Source organism: Watersipora subatra, chromosome 4, assembly GCF_963576615.1.
Source record: "Watersipora subatra chromosome 4, tzWatSuba1.1, whole genome shotgun sequence".
Lineage (NCBI taxonomy): Eukaryota > Metazoa > Bryozoa > Gymnolaemata > Cheilostomatida > Watersiporidae > Watersipora > Watersipora subatra.
The window spans coordinates 10,650,805-10,676,459 of record NC_088711.1 but is presented as its reverse complement, the minus strand read 5'-3'; the positions used below and the strand labels follow the sequence as shown (position 1 = coordinate 10,676,459).

Here is a 25,655-nt window from a genome sequence, read left to right as displayed (position 1 = left end):
TACGAGTTGCTACAGATACAGCATTACAGTACCTTCCCCAACCTAGTCTGTTAATAGATTGTTTATGAGACAATCACTGTATTTTGCATATTTCTTGCTTTCTTATTGTATTTGTATACAGTTTATGATGTAAAAGAGTAAAAAAAGCTTTCAAAAAGTTATTTTCTAGACTGGGAACGGATTAAAATTATTTATATTAACTAAATGGAAAAATAGTTTCGGATTTTGAACAAATGTCTTTTCGAACAGCTTAATGATTATGGTTGAAAAGCAAGGTTTGATTGTATACCCATTTGCGCTGAGTTAGCCATCTGGTACTTTTTATTCTCTTCATCCAGTTTACTGGAATATGTTCAGTCAATTAGTTGTATCACATCATATCTCATTACCTCTTTCTGACATCAATTCAAAAGACTTGAAGTTGCAGTAGCTCAACATTTGTAGATCTAATATTGTGGGATTTGTGGGAACTAAAGCTTTTTTAAGACCCTGATGTAGCAGCAGAATTTTTCACATAGACGAGCATCTGCTAAGCATTCTTTAATTTACAAGCGCATGTGCCTTCTTTGGTTGCTGAGAGCAGTCCGGCTGAATACAACACTGAGGTGATAGTAGCAGTTCACTTTGTTACTACTAACATGAAAAACTCAGGCTGCTCTGGCAATCTTATGAATTCACTATCATGTCAGGATTTACTTACACATCTCAGAGGCTTTTCATTGGCAGCTTGGCTAGTTCATATTTACTTGGCAATTGTCCAAATAGTTTAGTACTTTTCTAATAAAATTGATAGCCAAAACTGATCGTGATTTCGCTGCTATACATTACATTCAGCTGTTCGTCATCTCATTTACAATGTATATAATGAATTTGCCCATGATTAACATAACTTTTATGACGTCCTTGTTAATTTCGTGTCTCTACTTTCCATTTATTGCTCCTTTTTCTATTTTATGCTGCTTTTGCTAGCTTACAACTTTTTTTCTGATTGGCATACTAACACAACTTTTGTTGTTGGTGCTCCTTCATCTCGGGCATGGGGATGTCTTAAAAGTTCTTTCGCTTGAGTTTTATAAAAGGTTTTTTGTAATAAATAATATAGCTCAGACACTTTGTTTCAACAAAAGGTGAATACTTGGTCAAAATTCTCCTGATGAACAGGAGTTTTACTGTATGCTATAGCACATCCTTGACGCAGTTGTAGGGCGGAGATGAATGACTTACCAACTGAACAACAGACAACTAAAGGCTCTACAGAAAAACCTGTGAAGCGAAATGAAATCGGAGGATATACGGTTTTGCCAGATACCGCTAAAACTGTAGTTGAAAAGGTACTTGTTCACCCCTTTTTAACAACTAGAAAATGATGTCACAAGAGCTAATGATGCTGTGCTGTAACACTATTAATCATAAACCCTCTTAAATATACAGTTGATTTTAGCAATCATATTCTAATCTACAGTCCATGTTGTTTCCATCACACAACATTCCTGGTTTTGTGAAGCAGTTGCATAAGTAAAAGTGAAGACGCTGGTAAATATTTAGAACTGAACATAATTATTAATCTATATACTGTACATACATAGTTCTCAAAGTTAGTGTGTCAGTTTCTGTGTGTGTTTGTGTATGTCCAGCTATAGCTAATAATATCTTAAAATGAAGAATCTGTATTGCTGAAGATTTGATCTCAGACCCTTCCATTCACCAATCCAATTCCTTGCTGATTAAGCCACACGAGCTTGATGGATTCTTTACGCGATATATCTCGTTATGTAGGTGGAAATACACTACCGCTCTCTGTTACTGCGCAACGTCATGAATAGCGGTAGCGTAATTTTATGCATGCTCAACCGTGAAAGCAAGTAGCTAGCTCTTATTAGTAAGCTAGCTCAAATTAGCTATTGGCAAGTGGCAGGAAACTACATTAATTCTCATTGTTTATAAGCTAATTTTTAATACCCATGCAACGCCGGTCATTTTGCTAGTCAAAATATGTAAGCTGAGGTAATCTGAACTTCAACTAGTATAAATTGGATTAAGTTACACTTCATACATCTATCACTACCTCTAACCTTATGTCTTGCTGAGCCTTCATATTCTTTCGGCTGTTGCTAAGGCAAAGTAAAACTTGAAAATTTTTTTATTAATTGTTACTTTATTAATTTAGTTTTGAACAACAGTTAAATTTTTTCTTGTTTGTGTTTTCCGTTTATTTTAATACCGCATGTATTTACCTGCAGTATTAGAAAGTTGTCGTAGTTTTTTAAGCTCTGTACCGAATTAAACAAATTACATTGTATTGTTATAGAAATGCTTGCTCCAACATATGATGGCTTTAACATACAAAGCAGATCTCAGAATGAATTAACATTGTGTGAAGACTCTTGACTGTAGGGTTCATTTATAGCTCTCTAATAGAGTATCTTCTGAAATCACGGAGTTGGCCTTTCTTGGCTCTCATTTAGTAGTGTTGGCCAGTTTGCTAGTGCTGTTTACTTATGAGCCTATAAACAATTCATGTAGTGTTGAATGTGGCCAGAGTATTTTTTTACTTGATATTTTCGTTCTTTGCCTTTAATATTTTTGGGGGTTTCATACAGTAATGTTAGGTTTATGTTTGGTAACAGATGGGTTACGTCAAATGCTCCTTGTTGTAGTCATCTTTGTTACTGTTTTGGTGGCGAAAGTGTTAATAGAGTTCATGTTTTAGAGTTAGAGTTGAGTATATTGTATATAATAGAGTTCATGTTTTAGAGTTAGAGTTGAGTATATTGTATATAATAGAGTTCATGTTTTAGAGTTAGAGTTGAGTATATTGTATATAATAGAGTTCATGTTTTAGAGTTAGAGTTGAGTATATTGTATATAATAGAGTTCATGTTTTAGAGTTAGAGTTGAGTATATTGTATATAATAGAGTTCATGTTTTAGAGTTAGAGTTGAGTATATTGTATATAATAGAGTTCATGTTTTAGAGTTAGAGTTGAGTATATTGTATATAATAGAGTTCATGTTTTAGAGTTAGAGTTGAGTATATTGTATATAATAGAGTTCATGTTTTAGAGTTAGAGTTGAGTATATTGTATATAATAGAGTTCATGTTTTAGAGTTAGAGTTGAGTATATTGTATATAATAGAGTTCATGTTTTAGAGTTAGAGTTGAGTATATTGTATATAATAGAGTTCATGTTTTAGAGTTAGAGTTGAGTATATTGTATATAATAGAGTTCATGTTTTAGAGTTAGAGTTGAGTATATTGTATATAATAGAGTTCATGTTTTAGAGTTAGAGTTGAGTATATTGTATATAATAGAGTTCATGTTTTAGAGTTAGAGTTGAGTATATTGTATATAATAGAGTTCATGTTTTAGAGTTAGAGTTGAGTATATTGTATATAATAGAGTTCATGTTTTAGAGTTAGAGTTGAGTATATTGTATATAATAGAGTTCATGTTTTAGAGTTAGAGTTGAGTATATTGTATATAATAGAGTTCATGTTTTAGAGTTAAAGTTGAGTATATTGTATATAATAGAGTTCATGTTTTAGAGTTAGAGTTGAGTATATTGTATATAATAGAGTTCATGTTTTAGAGTTAGAGTTGAGTATATTGTATATAATAGAGTTCATGTTTTAGAGTTAAAGTTGAGTATATTGTATATAATAGAGTTCATGTTTTAGAGTTAGAGTTGAGTATATTGTATATAATAGAGTTCATGTTTTAGAGTTAGAGTTGAGTATATTGTATATAATAGAGTTCATGTTTTAGAGTTAGAGTTGAGTATATTGTATATAATAGAGTTCATGTTTTAGAGTTAAAGTTGAGTATATTGTATATAATAGAGTTCATGTTTTAGAGTTAAAGTTGAGTATATTGTATATAATAGAGTTCATGTTTTAGAGTTAGAGTTGAGTATATTGTCTATAATAGAGTTCATGTTTTAGAGTTAGAGTTGAGTATATTGTATATAATAGAGTTCATGTTTTAGAGTTAGAGTTGAGTATATTGTATATAATAGAGTTCATGTTTTAGAGTTAGAGTTGAGTATATTGTATATAATAGAGTTCATGTTTTAGAGTTAGAGTTGAGTATATTGTATATAATAGAGTTCATGTTTTAGAGTTAGAGTTGAGTATATTGTATATAATAGAGTTCATGTTTTAGAGTTAGAGTTGAGTATATTGTATATAATAGAGTTCATGTTTTAGAGTTAGAGTTGAGTATATTGTATATAATAGAGTTCATGTTTTAGAGTTAGAGTTGAGTATATTGTATATAATAGAGTTCATGTTTTAGAGTTAGAGTTGAGTATATTGTATATAATAGAGTTCATGTTTTAGAGTTAGAGTTGAGTATATTGTATATAATAGAGTTCATGTTTTAGAGTTAGAGTTGAGTATATTGTATATAATAGAGTTCATGTTTTAGAGTTAGAGTTGAGTATATTGTATATAATAGAGTTCATGTTTTAGAGTTAGAGTTGAGTATATTGTATATAATAGAGTTCATGTTTTAGAGTTAGAGTTGAGTATATTGTATATAATAGAGTTCATGTTTTAGAGTTAGAGTTGAGTATATTGTATATAATAGAGTTCATGTTTTAGAGTTAGAGTTGAGTATATTGTATATAATAGAGTTCATGTTTTAGAGTTAGAGTTGAGTATATTGTATATAATAGAGTTCATGTTTTAGAGTTAAAGTTGAGTATATTGTATATAATAGAGTTCATGTTTTAGAGTTAGAGTTGAGTATATTGTATATAATAGAGTTCATGTTTTAGAGTTAGAGTTGAGTATATTGTATATAATAGAGTTCATGTTTTAGAGTTAGAGTTGAGTATATTGTATATAATAGAGTTCATGTTTTAGAGTTAGAGTTGAGTATATTGTATATAATAGAGTTCATGTTTTAGAGTTAGAGTTGAGTATATTGTATATAATAGAGTTCATGTTTTAGAGTTAGAGTTGAGTATATTGTATATAATAGAGTTCATGTTTTAGAGTTAGAGTTGAGTATATTGTATATAATAGAGTTCATGTTTTAGAGTTAGAGTTGAGTATATTGTATATAATAGAGTTCATGTTTTAGAGTTAGAGTTGAGTATATTGTATATAATAGAGTTCATGTTTTAGAGTTAGAGTTGAGTATATTGTATATAATAGAGTTCATGTTTTAGAGTTAGAGTTGAGTATATTGTATATAATAGAGTTCATGTTTTAGAGTTAGAGTTGAGTATATTGTATATAATAGAGTTCATGTTTTAGAGTTAAAGTTGAGTATATTGTATATAATAGAGTTCATGTTTTAGAGTTAGAGTTGAGTATATTGTATATAATAAAGTTCATGTTTTAGAGTTAGAGTTGAGTATATTGTATATAATAGAGTTCATGTTTTAGAGTTAAAGTTGAGTATATTGTATATAATAGAGTTCATGTTTTAGAGTTAGAGTTGAGTATATTGTATATAATAGAGTTCATGTTTTAGAGTTAGAGTTGAGTATATTGTATATAATAGAGTTCATGTTTTAGAGTTAGAGTTGAGTATATTGTATATAATAGAGTTCATGTTTTAGAGTTAGAGTTGAGTATATTGTATATAATAGAGTTCATGTTTTAGAGTTAAAGTTGAGTATATTGTATATAATAGAGTTCATGTTTTAGAGTTAGAGTTGAGTATATTGTATATAATAGAGTTCATGTTTTAGAGTTAAAGTTGAGTATATTGTATATAATAGAGTTCATGTTTTAGAGTTAGAGTTGAGTATATTGTATATAATAGAGTTCATGTTTTAGAGTTAGAGTTGAGTATATTGTATATAATAGAGTTCTTGTTTTAGAGTTAGAGTTGAGTATATTGTATATAATAGAGTTCATGTTTTAGAGTTAAAGTTGAGTATATTGTATATAATAGCGTTCATGTTTTAGAGTTAGAGTTGAGTATATTGTATATAATAGAGTTCATGTTTTAGAGTTAGAGTTGAGTATATTGTATATAATAGAGTTCATGTTTTAGAGTTAAAGTTGAGTATATTGTATATAATAGAGTTCATGTTTTAGAGTTAGAGTTGAGTATATTGTATATAATAGAGTTCATGTTTTAGAGTTAGAGTTGAGTATATTGTATATAATAGAGTTCATGTTTTAGAGTTAGAGTTGAGTATATTGTATATAATAGAGTTCATGTTTTAGAGTTAAAGTTGAGTATATTGTATATAATAGAGTTCATGTTTTAGAGTTAGAGTTGAGTATATTGTATATAATAGAGTTCATGTTTTAGAGTTAGAGTTGAGTATATTGTATATAATAGAGTTCATGTTTTAGAGTTAGAGTTGAGTATATTGTATATAATAGAGTTCATGTTTTAGAGTTAGAGTTGAGTATATTGTATATAATAGAGTTCATGTTTTAGAGTTAGAGTTGAGTATATTGTATATAATAGAGTTCATGTTTTAGAGTTAGAGTTGAGTATATTGTATATAATAGAGTTCATGTTTTAGAGTTAGAGTTGAGTATATTGTATATAATAGAGTTCATGTTTTAGAGTTAAAGTTGAGTATATTGTATATAATAGAGTTCATGTTTTAGAGTTAGAGTTGAGTATATTGTATATAATAGAGTTCATGTTTTAGAGTTAGAGTTGAGTATATTGTATATAATAGAGTTCATGTTTTAGAGTTAGAGTTGAGTATATTGTATATAATAGAGTTCATGTTTTAGAGTTAGAGTTGAGTATATTGTATATAATAGAGTTCATGTTTTAGAGTTAGAGTTGAGTATATTGTATATAATAGAGTTCATGTTTTAGAGTTAAAGTTGAGTATATTGTATATAATAGAGTTCATGTTTTAGAGTTAGAGTTGAGTATATTGTATATAATAGAGTTCATGTTTTAGAGTTAGAGTTGAGTATATTGTATATAATAGAGTTCATGTTTTAGAGTTAGAGTTGAGTATATTGTATATAATAGAGTTCATGTTTTAGAGTTAGAGTTGAGTATATTGTATATAATAGAGTTCATGTTTTAGAGTTAGAGTTGAGTATATTGTATATAATAGAGTTCATGTTTTAGAGTTAGAGTTGAGTATATTGTATATAATAGAGTTCATGTTTTAGAGTTAGAGTTGAGTATATTGTATATAATAGAGTTCATGTTTTAGAGTTAGAGTTGAGTATATTGTATATAATAGAGTTCATGTTTTAGAGTTAGAGTTGAGTATATTGTATATAATAGAGTTCATGTTTTAGAGTTAGAGTTGAGTATATTGTATATAATAGAGTTCATGTTTTAGAGTTAGAGTTGAGTATATTGTATATAATAGAGTTCATGTTTTAGAGTTAAAGTTGAGTATATTGTATATAATAGAGTTCATGTTTTAGAGTTAGAGTTGAGTATATTGTATATAATAGAGTTCATGTTTTAGAGTTAGAGTTGAGTATATTGTATATAATAGAGTTCATGTTTTAGAGTTAGAGTTGAGTATATTGTATATAATAGAGTTCATGTTTTAGAGTTAGAGTTGAGTATATTGTATATAATAGAGTTCATGTTTTAGAGTTAGAGTTGAGTATATTGTATATAATAGAGTTCATGTTTTAGAGTTAGAGTTGAGTATATTGTCTATAATAGAGTTCAGAATATTGTCACAAGTTTTAAGCGACAACTTAACAAATTTTTGTTGCACATCCTCCAAATGAAATTTATTTTAGACCTATTTACAAGACTGCCATTATTATGTTCTGACTGATTGATTACAGCCATTTGTAAAACAATTATTGATGGATAGTGGCTCATTGTAAATATGCATATACATGTATATAAATGTTCAAGTTGAAACGTGGCTGCATAAAGCCGTATAGTGGATATGTTGAATAGCGATAACTGCAAATTCACACCATTCAATGACACGCAATGAAAGGTTCTGCTTTTAAAAGCAGAACCTTTCATTGTTGTATCTATATTATTATTTTCTTTTAGCTACGATAATACTTATAAAGCATTTAAAACGAAGATTTAGATATTGATGCGGTTTTTACTCAAATACATTATAGTTGAGTCCTTATTATTACAGGTCAGAAGAAAACTCCCAGCTTGGTTGGAGTCACCCGATATTGTTAAATCTGATATTGCTAACCAGCAGAAACCCATAGAGGAAATAGAGCAGCTCTCTGAAAGATTAAGTTCTCTTTTAAGGGCAAACAATATCACACACCTCTTCCCTGGTATGTTACGTGACTGGCTATAATAGACATGACACATAAACCAAACAATTATTAAAACATCTTCGTAAAAGTCCATTGCACTACAGCAAATATGACATTAAAAGTGGTGCGCTCATTTATTAAAGATGGTCTGGATGAAAGAGGGGACAACTCTGTATTTTAAGCTTAGTTCTAGCAATTACAGTTGTTTAAAGGTTGACTCGTAGCAAAGTTTACATTAGTTATTTGGTATCAAAAAGTTCACCATGTCTTACTCTGCTGTGTTGTAGGTGCAAAATATGTGGAAATGTGATTACAAGCTCTTGAAAGCTAAAAAACGAACAGTTATAAAGCGGCTGTAGGCTGGAATCCCTTTATTTTGATGACATACTCAACTCGACGTAGTTATTGTTTTGACACGTGATGTTATCATATGAAATGAAAGGCCAATTAAAAGCTTAATATAAAATGTTTCGTAGCAATAGTTTATGCCAAACATTTCGGGTTCTACCGGAAAGCCCTTACCAAATACGGATGCTCGCTACTTTACAGTTTTGTTTCAGCCTGGTCTAATCATCTAGTCCTTATCTGATAATGTGACCTACATTTCTGGCCAAATGGCGCAAACAATTTCTGCAGCATTTTTCGACTATCCCAGGTGACCAACACGCTCGTCATGTTTATCAGAAGATGATATGCACCCCCTCTAGCTAAGGTTACAAAATTAAACTGATTTTTACGGTAGGTTTTGAGATATCAGTGCTCAAAGTGACAGCATTACAATGATAATGAGATAGATGCGTACGGACAATAGACACGGTTTTATTGAATGTGAGAAGTTTATTTGTGAAAATATTTCGACGAATGAGGTTGCATGAAAGTGTAAACATAAGCACATCGTGTTCAACTACATCACATTTGAGCAGCTTTTGAGAGAAATTCCAACCTACGGCGTGTCCGTGATGGCTGCGATGAACTGTTCATTTTTTAGCTTTTTAAGAGCTTGTAATCACATTACCACATATTTTGCACCTTCCAAACAGCAGAGTAAGACATGGTGAACCTTTTGATATCAAATAACTGTAATGCGAATTTTGTTGCAAGTCAACTTTTAAGATATACTCATTACACAATGAAAGGACTGTTATATAACATTACTAAAAATGGTGTTTACCTAGATTTTGGTAAGTGGTTCACAAGTTATTTTAATATTCATAGCTTGTGAGTGCACATGATGAATAATGCTCGCTAACAAAGCAATCTACATATAGTGATTTGCCTATGTGCCTGTGTTTTATAGCTATCATGTTCCGTTTAAGAAACATTCAAACATATTCTATATTCCAGGAAGTTAAAAAAATTTTTATTTTTCCTACTGTAAATATAATTTTAGGAGTGTATCTGTAAAACATCCTTGTCAAGTGAGATTTATCTCAACAAACTTCCTATACAATGCATGTATCTTATATATATTTTGTTCTATTTTTTTATAAAATAGAAGCCTTCTAGCATCGCCATATTTCAATGTTCCCTGTCTGTGCAGGTTTCATATGCAAAATTTCAAATAGCTCTATAATAGTTGTTGCTATGTTACATAGCTGTAAGGTATTGGTGCCTTAACATGAGTTTACTACTGGTGTGTTGCAGCACCAAGACATTGTATTATTATTCGATAATTCTTAAATTATTCATATATTGTCTTTAACCTAAATTTTTTATTAATATGACAATTTTTATTAGTATTCTGTATTAAAAATCAGTACTTTTTGGAAAATGGGATGCTATTTTTAGGTGCAATTATTTTTTGAGCATTTCAAAATCAATTAGGAAATTCCAAAGAATGTTACTTAAATTGATCACAAAATGTTTGATGCTATTGGCATGCATAGTAAGGAGTAATACTATATGCCTACCACAATATGGTAAGCATAGCATGGAAACCGTAATAATTACAGTCCTACTTTAATATACGAGCTTAATGCGTTCAAGGACCGAGCTCGTATATCAATTTACTCGTGTCTCAAGGCATTATTTCCTATATAAAATAACTAAATACAAATTAATCCGGTACTACACTATGAAAAAATCACATAAAATAGTATAGTACGATGGAAAAATGTGTTTTAATTGTTGTAATTTAGTACCTACGCTAACAATATGCAATAAAATTTAACATTACTATGTACACTACTGTAGGTTTTTACCTTCATGACAGACGTAGTGGCTAACAGCTGTGTGAGAGAGACTTGTTCCCAATGCGTTCGGTATACTAATTCTTTGTGACGCTACACAACAGAAACATTAAAATTAATTTACAAAAATTTAGCTTACTAAATGGATAATTAAAGCTAAGTTTTAATTTTTTAATAAACTCATTTTAATTTTGTCGACTTAGTTTGGTATTATCTGTTTCTGGTTGGATGCTTTTTACCTCGCGTTACTAGAATGTTTAGCCGACCTTTTAAAAACTTTTTTCCAACTGATTCGAGGAAAAAGACTGAGTAATGCTGTTCTTGAAAGCGACCTCCCACATACTTGGCCATATCATGACAATCGAGAACCGGCTCGTATCTCAATATTACTCGTCTCAAATGAGAAACTTGAAATTCTACTCGTATCTCAGTTTTCTCATATGTCGAGGTATGACCGCTAATTTATCGTACGCTTCCATTTACAGTTTTTTGTGGATTATTTTCAATTCAAATAGGAATTAATCTTAAAGTGTCTTTGCACTAGTAATTTAAATTGACATTCTAATAATCTGCATGTGAATTTCTAAAGAATTCTTCTATTTATGATCTAATTTTAAACTAATGTGGAACCACATGTTTCCTGGTAAGTGAACATAGAAAGAGGCCGGCATTTACTTATGCTAGAAACCAGCTACAAATGTCATATTCAGATCTACTTAATGCATTCTTTAGAAATTTATGTCTTTTCGTCTTCAGCTAGACTATAACCTTAATGTACTAAGGTAGTCTGAGAGGACAATACATACACTCACAGAAACATTCTCTCTTGTTAATAATCTAATACTGCTCCCATGTACATAGTTGCCGGGTTGTAGGTGTAATTGCTTTGGTTACTACTACTCTCTTTTACAGTGTTTCAAGATTTTAGTTTTCCACCATCGGCATTTATTTGTTGCCGCTTGCTGTTATTTTTCTATGCTCTGCTGTGAAAGATCGTCAAAGGAATACGCATGTTGAGCTATATATGTAGTCATTAGTTTTATAGAAACTGGTTTTCAATATTATAGGCTGTTGATCATGGATAGTTGTGTTTTCATTTATTGTGTTCACTGTTTGTGGATGATTCCCTTACCCAAGCCTTTCTACCTTACAGCATTTAGAGGGGAAAAGTAACACTTCTTAGAGCAAATGTAAAGGAAATCTGCACCTTCATGTCGCATCATACCAATTTCAATCGACTGTTTAGTGGTAGTTCAGTATAGATATATGTGTTTAGTATATAAGCATATACAACAGAGTGCATATTGTGAGAAGGAGCAAAGATGCTGTGTCTCTGCTTGACAAAGCGTCCTCTTATATATGCGCTCTGGCAGAGCAGATTGCGCCTCTTTTTCCGAATACCGGGTCAATTTCTTTCTTCTTTGGCCAATGCGGCTAGAGCTGAGTCGAGAACTGGCACGGACACAGGGTCGGCTGGCTCCCACCATACAATCTTCTTTTACGTTGTTTTACCCAGCAACAAGTGAACCTAATGTATATAGTCTAATTCTTCAATATACATGTATCATACATAGTAATATGCGCGCTTTAAGTTATTATTGCTTAGATGCTTTGTGCAGCGGAATGGCTGTCACTTGCTGCTACAATGTTATTCTCAATCCACTGCCATTGTAGTTCAATGGCAAGTGATGCCTGAAGTGTTGGCCTCCACAGTTCCTGGCAGTCTTATGGGCAGGCTGGGTCTACCACCACGGGACATATGTTGCTCTGCCCCTACTGGAAGTGGTAAAACGTTGGCTTTTGTGTTGCCCATCGTTCAGGTGTGCATCAGGGCTCTACCGTATATTATTGGTTACACACAAGGCTTGTGCTGTTATTCCTTTTCATCAACAGAAATAACTTGCAATTAGTACGTCTTTACTTTATATGGAATTTCTTACAAAAACAAAGCAAAAACTTTACATAAATTCTTTACTTTAATTGGAATTTAGATAAAAAAGTAATTTACGTTGTAGGAGTGTCTACTGTACGTATATGTAGGAGTGTCTACTGTACATATATGTAAGTTTGTCTTCTGTGCGTATATGTAGGGGTGTCTACTGTACGTATATGTAGGGGTGTCTACTGTGCGTATATGTAGGGGTGTCTACTGTACGTATATGTAGGGGTGTCTACTGTACGTATATGTAGGGGTGTCTACTGTACGTCTAAGTAGGGGTGTCTATTGTACGTATATGTAGAGGTGTCTACTGTACTTATATGTAGGGTGTCTACTGTATGTATATGTAGGCGTGTCTACTTTACTTATATGTAGGTGTCTACTGTATGTATATGTAGGCGTGTCTACTGTACGTCTATGTAGGGGTGTCTACTGTATGTCTATGTAGGGGTGTCTACTGTACGTATATGTAGGGGTGTCTACTGTGCGTATATGTAGGGGTGTCTACTGTGCGTATATGTAGAGGTGTCTGCTGTACGTATATGTAGGGGTGTCTACTGTACGTCTAAGTAGGGGTGTCTACTGTACGTATATGTAGGGGTGTCTACTGTACGTCTAAGTAGGGGTGTCTATTGTACGTATATGTAGAGGTGTCTACTGTACTTATATGTAGGGTGTCTACTGTATGTATATGTAGGCGTGTCTACTTTACTTATATGTAGGTGTCTACTGTATGTATATGTAGGCGTGTCTACTGTACGTCTATGTAGGGGTGTCTACTGTATGTCTATGTAGGAGTGTCTACTGTATGTCTATGTAGGGATGTCTACTGTATGTATATATGCTGTGAATGAAAAGAGGCTAGTGAGAATTAAAACTAAAATGTGAAAAATACAAACAATAGTCAAAATACATATGCTCAGTTCTTTTCAACTTTACCTTGTATATGTTAGAGAAGTTATGTTGCATATCTCTAGCATCACCTCTTCTTCTAAACTTGTCTGTGCATATTATCAAGACTGCTCCTCCATGCCACAATGATGAAGCAACGATAACACTTCATTGTATTGTTTATTATGTTGTAAATCTAGTTTCTATGTAGAAGATGATAAGCTTTTTGGATATAATTTGTTGCAGTTTTATTTAATGTATTGGTTTTAATGTTGGGTGTAATGATATGCAGTATTTATTCAGGAATTGTTTAACTTCAGGTTTGTTGAATGATTTACTGTGTATTCTTATGAAAATTGTGGCCTCAGTATATAATAGTTTTAACACACTAAGTTATCTTGAGCCGAATTGGCATCACATTTATGCCTGGTTCAGACCATTGTCATATGTATGGCGTGCAAGGTGCTGCGCTCTGCTGTGCAAGCTTATGCAGGTGTGCGATTGATGTGCACACAAATAGATATGAAATCGAAGGATGACGCACCTAAATCTTGTGAACACTCAACAGTTTATTACCATGAACAACTTAAATCCTGCGAGCATTATTTATTTACTTAACAAGAGCATTGTCTTGCCCGGTCGCATGATTTATCTGATCGTGCTTGGTCTAATTGTCTAGTCGTAATCTGATGATGTGGCCCATACTTCGCGAATAATTTCTGCAGCATTTTTCGATTATCACAGGTGACGAACAGGCTTGTCATGTTTATCAGACAATGATATGTACTCTTCGAGCTAAAGTTAAAAAATTAAACGAATTTTCACAGTAGGTTATAAGAAATCAGTGCTGAAAGTGAAAGCATTACAATGGCGATAAAAAAGACGCGTAAGAACAATAGACATGGTTTTATTGAATGCAGGAAGTATATCTGTGAAAATATTTCGACGAATGAGGTTGTGTAAAGGTGTAAACAGAAGCCATTTTGTACAACTACGTCCCATTTGAGCCATTTTGGAAAGAGATTCTAATCTACGGCGGTCTCGTGATGGCGGTGATTAACTGTTTTGATTTTGAGCTTTTAAGAGCTTGTAATCATATTTCCACATATTTTGCACCTACAACACAACAGAGTAAGACATAGTGAATCTTTTACTACCAAATAACTGTAATGTGAATTTTGTTGCAAGTCAACCTTAAAAGTAATCATTACACCAGTGAATGGTTCTGCTTTACCATACTCCATTTGAATGGAAAAGCTCCAAGCGGACTCTTTTTGCCATCAAGCTAGCAACACCTGGAACAGCATATTATAAATATCTCTTTAATGGTGATATTTGGGTGCAGTTCTATGAATGTTCTAAGTAGGTAGTTACAAGTATGTTAGTTTGAATACGCATTTACATTTAGGTATGTTAGCTGAACTACAATACACTAGTGCGCTTAGAGTTGCCTGCTCTTTTCTGGTAATGGTTAGAAAATAAAACAACTCCGAATTTTTTTTTTTCAGTCGGCATTGCACAGGTGTTTGTGATATACGTATTAACAACCTGCCTACTTTACTGCTACTAAACTTGTCAACAATGTTTAGTGATCACGCCATGAATTTCCTAGATACTATTGTTTTTGCTATGGCTCTTTATTAGTACGGGAAATGACTCCTCCATAATATGGCAAAACAAGTTTTATTTAACATTCATCTATCTTCATGCAGTTCATGGTTCATGCATTTATTATTTACTATGACTTGGTATTTTAGTGCACGGTTATAGCATCTGTATGGCACGCTCTCTCCAGAATGATGGGCTGGTATGCAACCAAGTAGATGTAGCTTCTCAAAATGTCATGTCTCATAGTATAACTGTCGTGATTGTGAATATACATTTTTAGATGTTGGAGACATGTTCTTCTCGGCACCTCCGTGCCCTTGTAGTGCTTCCAGTGTCTGACTTGGCTTCCCAAGTCTACAAAGTGTTTCTCACTTATACAGCAGAGACTAATCTTAAGGTACATCTGTCCTCGCTTTCATAAAGATTTTTTCTAAATACTGTATGTTGTTTTTTGGTGAATTTACTTTATTTGTGCTTTACCAAAAGTGGCCTGTTGTGGGACAGGAACTCTGTCAAGTTTTCTGCTCTACTGCAGGTGGCGCTCATGAACGGTCAGAATAGTCTACTAGCTGAGGAGAGGGCCATCACCACTAGAAAGTAAGTTAAGAAAAAATATGCAAATACATCAAAAATATATGATGTTGCATAGTTTATACATATAGTTATATATATAGTTTGTATGTTAGCTCATAGTTTCCATGTCATCAGATTACTTCTCTGACAACTCCTGGGATTTCTAGGCAGCATGTTAAAGCAAATATTGGAGTTTACTGCGTGGTTTGCTGTTAAAGGAGGTGGGAGGTGTGATAGCAGCAGAGTTTGGCCTTGTGCACAACTCAATCCTGGTGAGGCAAGCTAATTGTAATAAGTAGTACTGGTAATTCTTTCCTGAAAAATTTATAATCACTCATCATGCTTGCAGATAAGCAGTTGTGCAGGTAAATTATGAGTGGGAAGTCTTGTCATGATAGTAATAGGGTTGTCTTTCTACATAGCTAACTGAATGAACTTACTGTTTATTGTGGTCACTACAATATTACAGTATGTGATAATACAATATTACCACATCATTTTTTTTGTCTGAGGACATCATTTAAAATAGACTGATATTCATCAAAAAAAAAGAAATCTATATATAAATCTCAAAGTGTGTCGTTCGGTCTGTCCAGCTATAGCGATCGGTATCTAGCAATGACAAATTTGTATCGCAGAGAATTTTATATCGGAACTTCCGATCACCAGGCTAATACCTAATCAATTAAGCTACGGGAGATGAATGAATTGTTAGGGCGATAAGAGTTGTTATCAGGGTTGAAATACACATAGCACGTAAACCATACGGTAAACCATACGTGAAGCTTGCTCTCACGGCCTATTAGTAAGTTTAGCAATACGGATACTAGCTTACTCTAATTAGCTAATGGCAATGTGCCAGGCTAATGGCAAGTGGCAGGCAACTACATTACTTGCCACTGTTTATATGAACTGTTTTTAACACCCATGCAACGCCAGACATGCGGCTAGTCTTACTTTGAAATAGTTCTCGATGCATTGTTATTGCGCCTAATTATCCGGATTTAAGTCATGCGCTTTATATCTATATTATATCACTATTGTGTGAGTTCAAAGGTCATCTAAATTTAATATGGCTTCAGTTTTTGCTCTGTTTCTGTCAAACTTGCATGAATATTACAGAAGCCGAAAATGCAACTTTTCATTTTTTAGCTGTTCTAAAAACATGAAAACAGCCGATTTTTTAATATCCTGCCATGTATACATGTACCTATATGAAGCATTCTGTAGGCAGGGGTAAAAATATCTCATCATCAGTGTTTGAACACACCATTGCATGAAGGGCAGCCAAGTAGACAAATTTAAAATTTGTTTTTATATAAATTAAAGCAGGAAAAAGTTATTATTGTATAAGGTTCATAAGAGTCTTCTATCACATCTCTTTTAAGCCAAATTTGGGATGAGAGTGTTTGCCAGTCACTCATCGAATAGGATTAAAAACTACAATAATCTTGGGAATATTGCTTGTACAAAATTAAGTTAAAGTCAAAGTTTTAGCAAGGTATAAAAAGGTTTCAAAACAACAAAAAATTGAAAACTAATAAAAACAACTCCGAGAAGTCACGTATGAAGAGTTGATACAAACCATGCAGGGGATAGTATTCAAGGCTGCTCACATTTTACATCCTCTTGTAGCAAATTGACAGGGGAGATTGAGACAGGGATCGATATATTGGTGTCTACTCCAGGCAGGCTTGTCGATCACATTAGTTACACCAAAGGCCTTGATCTGTCACATCTGCGGTATTTGGTATGCTTGTATTTTCTTTTATAGCAAAGGTGGTGAGTAAACTCGTCACCTTTGCTATAATTTGTCATTCTCGTGAATGATCTGTTCATATAAGGTTTGTCAGCCTGTGAGTGGCAGCGTGAGTTATACTACTGAGGCAGCGCGTGTAACATTTACAAGACTTGATAAGCCAAATAAGCAGATAAGATCCATGCTGAGCTTGATAAAAAAATGTTCCAAATTTTTACCCAGACATGCTATGAAACTTATATACAACACATTTATTAACTTTAAAATCAGTTACCACCTGGAGTCATGGAGAAATGCTCCATTTTATTATTTAGAAAAATATTAATATCACAAAAGCATCAAATGTGCATAATATTTGATAAACCACCCCTGACTTCATCTCAGTCCCTGTTTGTTCAGCTTTTTGTCTTGCCTGTTGATAAACTGAACCAGTATAAAATCTTTTTAATAGCGCATTCAAAATTTTATTTAAATGATTTTAAGTAAAAAAGATTCTCACCGAAATATTAGGTTTTTGAAAACCAGTCCACCATTACAAATATTTCATACTGCTTCCGCTCAAAAACCAATTGAGTGCAGAGTACCACCACAATAGAACCGTTCCCCAATAGACTTACAAAGGTTTCAGCATTTAATAGCTTCAAAAGAATGTCAGGAGCCACTTGCTAAGCCTAGATTAATCAAGATCGACCTACTATATTCAAATCTTGATGATATGGTGAATGTTGTCTTCCCTGCCAAAATATGCCAACTTCTCTGGGCCCAGCGCCTCGACTAGCTGCAGTGCTACATGCTGACATGCAGACATGCTGCAGTGCTAGCTGCTGCATGTCTGCCTCATCGTACATTAATATGTATGAATTAAGCTTTCATTTACTTATTTTTTCATTTAATCAATATTGTAACCATAAGTTAATTTTTGCATAATGTTAAATTTTTACTAATTTATGAAATAAAACACACACACTTGATGTAGGTACTTGATGAAGTGGATCGGACTCTCGAGGAGGTAAAACATGATTGGTTGGACTGTCTAGAAAGAGCAGTTTATGACAAAAGAGGATGGCCTGAACCACTCACCGCTGCCAGGTGATACCTTCTACTTCCGTTTTTGTTGAGTATTATTTTGGCTCTGTCAGCTTTTGACAGTTGGCTGTTCATATACTACTAATTGTTTCTTGCTCTCCAGTAGACCAATATGTGGTATTTTGAAATAACATAAATGGAATCTGTGCTATATCAATGTTACTAGCATAATAATATTAATAATTAATAATTACATAATAATTACTTGCATAAAGCCCGGCATAGCGTAGGATTTCTTTTGTTTTCATTCGGATAGCTTGCAGCACATGCGTAGGTTGTCAACCATAATTGCTGCACTGTTCTCACGAGATCAATCCAAAAATGCATGCATTGTGGGCAATTGTCCTTAATGCCTGCGAAGGCGGATTCATGAGTTTCGAGTCATATTGGTGTCGAGGCTGGTTCCCAGGAACCAGGCGGAGTTTTGAAACCGAATATTTTTGTTGATCTGGGGGAAGGTGCGGAACATAGGCCTGTGAAGTTTGGATGAAATCAGCACAAAAATGTGAAAACGTAGCGTTTGGTCAGACTAACAGACAGACATGATAACCAAGCGGAATTTATTAACTAGCAGTTTGCTTAAAGGTTGACTTGCAACAAAATTCACATTACAGTTATTTGAAATGAAAAGATTCACCATGTCTTACTCTGTTGTGTTGAAGGTGCAAAATATGTGGAAAGGTATGGCGCCTTACAGTGCCTCGCGTTGCGTGTTCACAACTCGAGTTGTACAACTCGAGTTGCCGTGTTGTACAACTCGGCCTGGGTTTTTGATGAACTCGAGTTGTGTTACGCAAAACTAACACGAGTTCGTAAAGAAAGCAAAGTGAGTATTTGGGGTGTCTCATTTACAGAAATTTAATAATAATAATTTAAATATGTATACATATTTAAATTATATATATTGGCGAGATTTGCGCATATTCATTTCTATAAATATAAAGAGACAAAAACAATTGTAGAATGTAAAAAGCAAACTAAAAACAATCTATATGAGAACCGAGCAGCGAAATTTTTTTTCGCAAACAGGTTTACATATGGCAGTAAAATTTTGGCTCATGATTGGCTTTAGTAATTGAGTTTTAGTAACCAAAACCTACATCATTACATTGAAAGTCAATAGTTATAATTAGAGAGGAACACAAAATTCCAAAATTTTATTCAAAATGGCTTAAATTAATGAGTTTTAAGTGAGCGCCTCTTACGTTTTAACAGCACTTTTTGAATGATAACATCAGTTTTGCTACGTTATTCAAAATTTTGTGTTCTTTTCTAATTATAACTATTGATTTCTAATGTAATGATGTAAGTTTTGGTTACTAAAACTCATTTACTAAAGCCAATCATGAGCCAAAGTTTTACTGCCGTATGTAAACCTGTTTGGGAAAAAGAAATTCGCAGCCAGCCAACTTCTTTTTTAAATGAAAAAAGAGTCATCTCTCTAGAATCTGACAAGAAACTGAATGAACACCGAAAATGAACATAGAAATTATTTCAACGGCGTTTAATGATGCACAAAAAAATTCCATATAGCTAGAGAAAATGAAACGATGAGATGTTCTCAAGCCGAGTTGTTGAACTCGAGTTGCTGTTGAAAGAACTCGGCTTGGGTTTTGATGAACTCGAGTTGTACAACTCGAGTTATATTTACAAACTCGAGTTGTACAAACTCGAGTTGTACAACTCGAGTTGCAAACTCGGCACAGTATAATTCTAATAATTCGCTATTAGCTCTAGTTTTACAGTACATACATAGTTTAATTTCTATTAGCTAACGGGTGTCTATTGATATACCATTGTTAATATAACCAGATCTACGGTTATGCTACCGTAATACCAATATATTGCACCTTACTTTTGAAAAGTCGCGTTTCGCGTTCACAACTCGAGTTGTGCAACTCGAGTTGTGAACGCGCAACGCGAGGCACTGTAAGGCGCCATAGGAAAGGTGATTACAAGCTCTTAAAAGCTCAAAAAAGAACAGAAAATCGCAGCCACACGAGACCGCCGTAGTTTGGATTCCCTTTCCAAAACGGCTCAAATGTGATGTAGTTGTGAGAGATGGTTTCTATTTACACTTTCTTGCAGCCTTATTCGTCGAAATATTTTCACAAATATACTTCACGCATTCAATAAAACTATGTCTATTGTTCTTACGCATCTGTTTTATCGTCATTGTAATGCTGTCACTTTTAGCACTGATATCTTATAACTTACCGTAAAAAATGGTCAAACTTTTTAACCTTAGCTCGAAGGAGTACATATCATTGTCTGATAATCATGACGAGCCTGTTGGTTACCTGTGATAATCGAAAAGTGCTGCAAAAATTATTTTCGAAGTATTTGGTCACATGATCAGAAAACGACTTGAAGGTTGAATAATGCCCAAACAAAACTGTAAAGTAGCGAGCATCTATGTTCGATACGGGGTCTTCGGTAAAACCCGAAGTGTTTGTCAAAAACTAGTACTACGATAAGTTTTATATTGAGCTTTGTATTGGCCTTTCAATTCAGGTGAGAACATACGTGACAAGACGATAACCAAATTTCCTGGTTACGTCATCGAAATAAAGAGATTCCAATCTACGGCAACTTTTCGTTTTTGAGCTTTTAAGAGCTTGTAATCACATTTCCACATATTTGGCACTTGCAACACAACAGAGTAAGACATGGTGAATCTTTTGATACCAAATAATTGTAATGTGAATTTTGTTGCAAGCCAACCTTTAATAAAAGTGTACATGTGTTTCGTAATAAAGGGAATCACACAGTTTGATCAGACGCTGTCAGTGAACATACTTTAATTGATCATTTTTTAGAGGTCACTGAATTATTTTTCAAATGCTCTAGTTTCTATCCATAACGTTAGCTATCTGAAGCCAAGGGAATAGCAGCACTACTACAACAGAGAAGGCAAAAATGGTGGAAAAAAGAAATTAGTTTGATAGAGTTATCAAATGAAGATTTGTTATGTGATGGTCATTCAAAACACAACTCTGGAAGCAGTATGTGGTAATGATGATAAACAATGTTTAGTGCTACGTCAAATAACAGTACATTTTAATGGCACTGTCTCGTTCTGCCATTGAATATAATAAATAAAATTCCTTCATTTTGTGTTTCTTGTTACAATTCAAAAGGCGCTAAAACATATATAGCTGTACTTGAACAACTTTGACAAATACTATTTATAAAAGTCCGTTTTGTATTTCTCTATATAAATCTGACTCTGTTTCACATATTGTTTAGCCGGATGGTACTAACAGGATTTGACTGCATTCTCTTTTTTCCATTCTTTTCTCAGCCTTTTGTAAGTGCTTTTAGACCTTGAATTTGTAGCCTGGGTACTAGCGATGTAACACTTTAGCGACGTTACTCTTCTACACTCGACTCAACATCTTGCCTACATTAATCATTATCTTTTGAATTGGCCACTTCTTCAACATTTAGTCATATTTCTCCCATTTTAGGCTGAACAGTGTGAAGCTGCCATTACAAAAGCTTCTTTTCTCAGCCACATTGACAGAGAATCCAGAAAAGTTAGAAAGGCTAAAGCTATGTGAGCCAAGGCTGTTTACCTCTATTGTCAAGGAGTCTGTCCTCAGTGAGACTGCTGACAACACCCAAGTTCATTTTGCTGGGAAATACACAACTCCTACTGGCCTACGGGTGAGTTGGTTTTTGACAGTATGTTCCCTAATAAGCGCCTTGGTTTCTGACAGTATGTGCCCTCATAAGCGCCTTGGTTTCTGACAGTATGTGCCCTAATAACCGCCTTGGTTTATGACAGTATGTGCCCTAATAACCGCCTTGGTTTCTCACAGTATGCGCCCTAATAACCGCCTTGGTTTCTCACAGTATGTGCGCTAATAACCGCCTTGGTTTCTCACAGTATGCGCCCTAATAACCGCCTTGGTTTCTGACAGTATGTGCCCTAATAATCGCCTTCATCACTTGCCTTTCATTATTCATACTAGTACTTCAGCAGTCCAGTGCGCTGTGAGAGATTGTCAGGTGTAATAACTATATGTACAATTATTCTGAAATCAAGTAAGGCTGTTGATCGGTGTAGTTGTTAGAATATTGGGCTACCAATCCAACATTAGTCAGTTCAAATCCTGTTAGAAGCAATCTTCTTTCCCAGCCTTTTCCTAACCATTTGGAGCTTAGCCAATTTTGGACAGAAAGATGCTCTTATTATAGTAAGAGCATTATAACATGGCTTTTGTTATAGTAAAAATTTGTTTCAGGTTTTCTTTCCTATAAGGCACGCTCAGTGGCACGCGGCAATAGAAATTGTGTTCATGTAACAACAGGCTAGCATTGTGATATCTAACATCTGCAGTTAAGTTCTTCTGAAAGAATGTGCTCACAGGTAGAGGGATAAACCTTCTGCTGTAGATGTGCTATAGTAGTTGTGTCCTATGTACTCAATTTGTTATAGATATATTTAAGTGCTGCATCTCTCTGTTTTTAGGAGTACTATACTGAGTGTAGAGTGGCCACCCGCAAACCTGTGATTCTGCTCTATTTACTTCACTCTGTCAAACTTAGGAAGGTTCTTGTATTTGCCGGGTCACAGGAGACTGTACACAGGTAGATCAGTTTTTATGGGATGTGTCGGGTACGCCTTTTTTGGTGTACACAACTTCATTTGTACATAGCTGAGACTAAGACTTTTTATAGCTTTGACCAAACAGATCTCTAACAGTCTAAAATTAATTGACCAATGGCAAGTCCCAAGTCAGTAATTTACAATCGTCTAGGGCCTAATAGACTTGTCTTTCCATGGCTGGTAGAAAGTAACAGGGAGACAACTCCGTAAGTTGTGTAGTAACTCTGTGTTTTCTCTGCTGCTTTTTGTGAGTTGCCTGAAACTGAAAGCCATTTGCTCTAGTTCACAATGGAAACTTATATAGTTCTTGATTTACTGGGTGCATATACACCAGGATGCGTATGTCAGGCTGTAGGGAACATTCTAAACCTCTCCTCTGCGCTGCACCTCTATACACCCCAGTATGTGTTCACCTATATACATTTCCAGTATGTGTTCGCCTGCAGGCTATACAAACTGTTGAGGCAGTTCAATGATGAGCTGACAGTAGAGGAGATATCTGGAGACATGTCTAAAAAGAAACGCAACCAAGTGCTGCGGCAGTTTGATAGGAACAACATTAATGTGTAAGTGGTGTTTTGAGAAGAGATAGTCTGCCCTTGTTGATCTCAGTTGATGTTTGATTATCATTTTCAAGTCTTCTTTATTTTCATTCTTCATACGACTGGCGTCTTCGTACGGCTGGCGCTTCAATTTGTTGTCGGTGATTAATGAAGTCATATTGAATAATGTTGTACGGAGTGATGATTATGGAGGCGATGTTAATAAATGAACCATCAATTATATCTGATGCTATAACCAACAAGAGAGCTTTAACGCTGGTTCAAACTGTATTGGCGTATGTCAAGGTTGTCCTCTCAGCATTTACATGTTGACCATTTGCACTGTGAGCTGAGGATATCGCCGAAACAACTTGGATACATTGGGAGACTTTGCAGCTGTCAAACCTTCCCGATATATCACCGAGCATCCGTGACAGCCTGTACAATGTGTACCACTTCAGCGATGGTGATTGGCTGTTACGGATTGCTCAACCTATATTTCCCTTCATGATTGTTGCTGCGGAACTGGTATTTTATCTATTCAGTACCCGCATTGCATAATAAGAACACTGTGTCGATGACCGTGAAGAACACTGTGTCGATGAAACGTGGGTGGTTTGTGATAGTATGAACAATATTATCACAGAAGATGACCGATGCAGTGTCGGATTAACTTCGAAGTACTACGATATAGTTCACACTGGTCTTTATCAGTCAACTAAAATTACGCGCTCACTGAGTCTGATTTGTGGTAACTTCGTAGAGAGCAGCAAACATTGTCAGTCATACTATGGCTGGGGAGAAACTTCACTGGGAGTTGTATGTGTTATTGATCTTATGGAAAATGAGTATTTTTGTTGTCATGGTAACTAGTGGTTATTATGTTAATCAAATTTAACACTAACTCCTTCAGGCTGGTCACCACAGACATTATGGCTCGTGGCATAGACATAGAGGATGTATCTGCTGTGATATCATATGATGCTCCTCCATATATTAAGACCTACATTCATAGAGTGGGCAGGACTGCACGGGCAGGCAAAGAGGGTGTCGCATATACCATTCTCAATACGTCGGAGGTACATCTACTGCATGTATTTTATAGATATCTTTGTGGTATTAATTTGCAATAACTTGTGGTCAATTTTATTACATTCGACAGTATTAAGAGGTTGTCTGCACTCAATAAAAGTGGCATGCATTTTTCATTGTTCTTCATCGATGTTTTTGTCCTGCATTTTGGTTGGCAATGTTTGTTTCAACTGTTATGTGAAATAGCAGCGTAGCAGTCTGTAATTTAAACCATTTTGTTGTTGATTCACATTCACACTTGTAGACTCGTTGTACTGTCCTCTTTCAGGTTGCATTCTTTAGAAAGATGATAAAGGCTGCAGGTAAAACAGTGAAGGCGAATAGAGTAGGGCGCACTGAAATGAGGCCGTATGTGGAGAGATGTCAATTGTTACTCAAGGGAAGGCAGGATGCTATGGATACAGGTGTCTGAAGTTAATAAATATGAATTGACGATGGGTGCTAGTTGGGGCCTGAGTGTATCACTTACCAGATTAATGGCGATGAAATTCATGTTCCATTTCCATTATTGGAGACTCAAGCTGCTCAATTATTTGTAATAAGCGCCTTTTAATTGAACAATAACGCAAGGGATTCTTATGCTGTTCAACCAACTTTTTCAAAAACAGTTTTCAATAACACTAAATTATTTTACCTGCTTTGTTGTTCTTAATATTTTTCTTACCATTTGCACATGTAGTCTCCCGCTGCCATTTAGAGTTTTTGCGGACTTCATCCTTTGAGGAAAAGTTATCTACTAATCTACCCAAGGTCTGCGATTTTCTCTCCATAAGCCTTATGAGTGTGTAAGTCAGTCTGTTTATTGGCAGGTTTGTCAATATTTGCCTTATAGACCATTCTTTTTGTATTCCGATCTCAGTTGCCTATCGCAATTTTATAGTTTGGTACTTATTTTATGCGATTTTACGGAATCAATTGTAATAAGTTATATAGCATTGTTTTTGTTGAAACCAGATCTAAAAATCTATCATATTTATACAGCAGTCAAAACACTGATCTAGAGATTCAAGCATGCACGTTATACTGAAATATAAAAGCTGTCAAATATTTGTAAATTGGAATGAGTGCAACTAGTTACAACTTGAATGTCTGGTAAAACAAAACGCTAGTTAAAAATTATAAAGCCACGAGAGACAGCAGCAAAATTAGTTGCACTGAAAAA

General features: G+C 34.2%; 1 protein-coding gene across 1 annotated transcript; it reads left to right on the top strand.

Annotated features, from left to right (window-relative positions):
* Window positions 1–1,202: 1,202 nt before the first annotated feature.
* Window positions 1,203–25,511, top strand: LOC137394795 (ATP-dependent RNA helicase DDX51-like). The gene is made up of 12 exons (XM_068081563.1): window positions 1,203–1,331; window positions 8,067–8,217; window positions 12,063–12,208; window positions 15,107–15,223; window positions 15,362–15,423; window positions 17,035–17,149; window positions 18,135–18,247; window positions 21,715–21,913; window positions 22,722–22,840; window positions 23,306–23,425; window positions 24,315–24,480; window positions 24,762–25,511. The coding sequence occupies exons 1-12, from the start codon at window positions 1,212–1,214 to the stop codon at window positions 24,903–24,905; spliced, it is 1,572 nt and encodes a 523-aa protein (XP_067937664.1). The 5' UTR covers window positions 1,203–1,211; the 3' UTR covers window positions 24,906–25,511.
* Window positions 25,512–25,655: the final 144 nt, after the last annotated feature.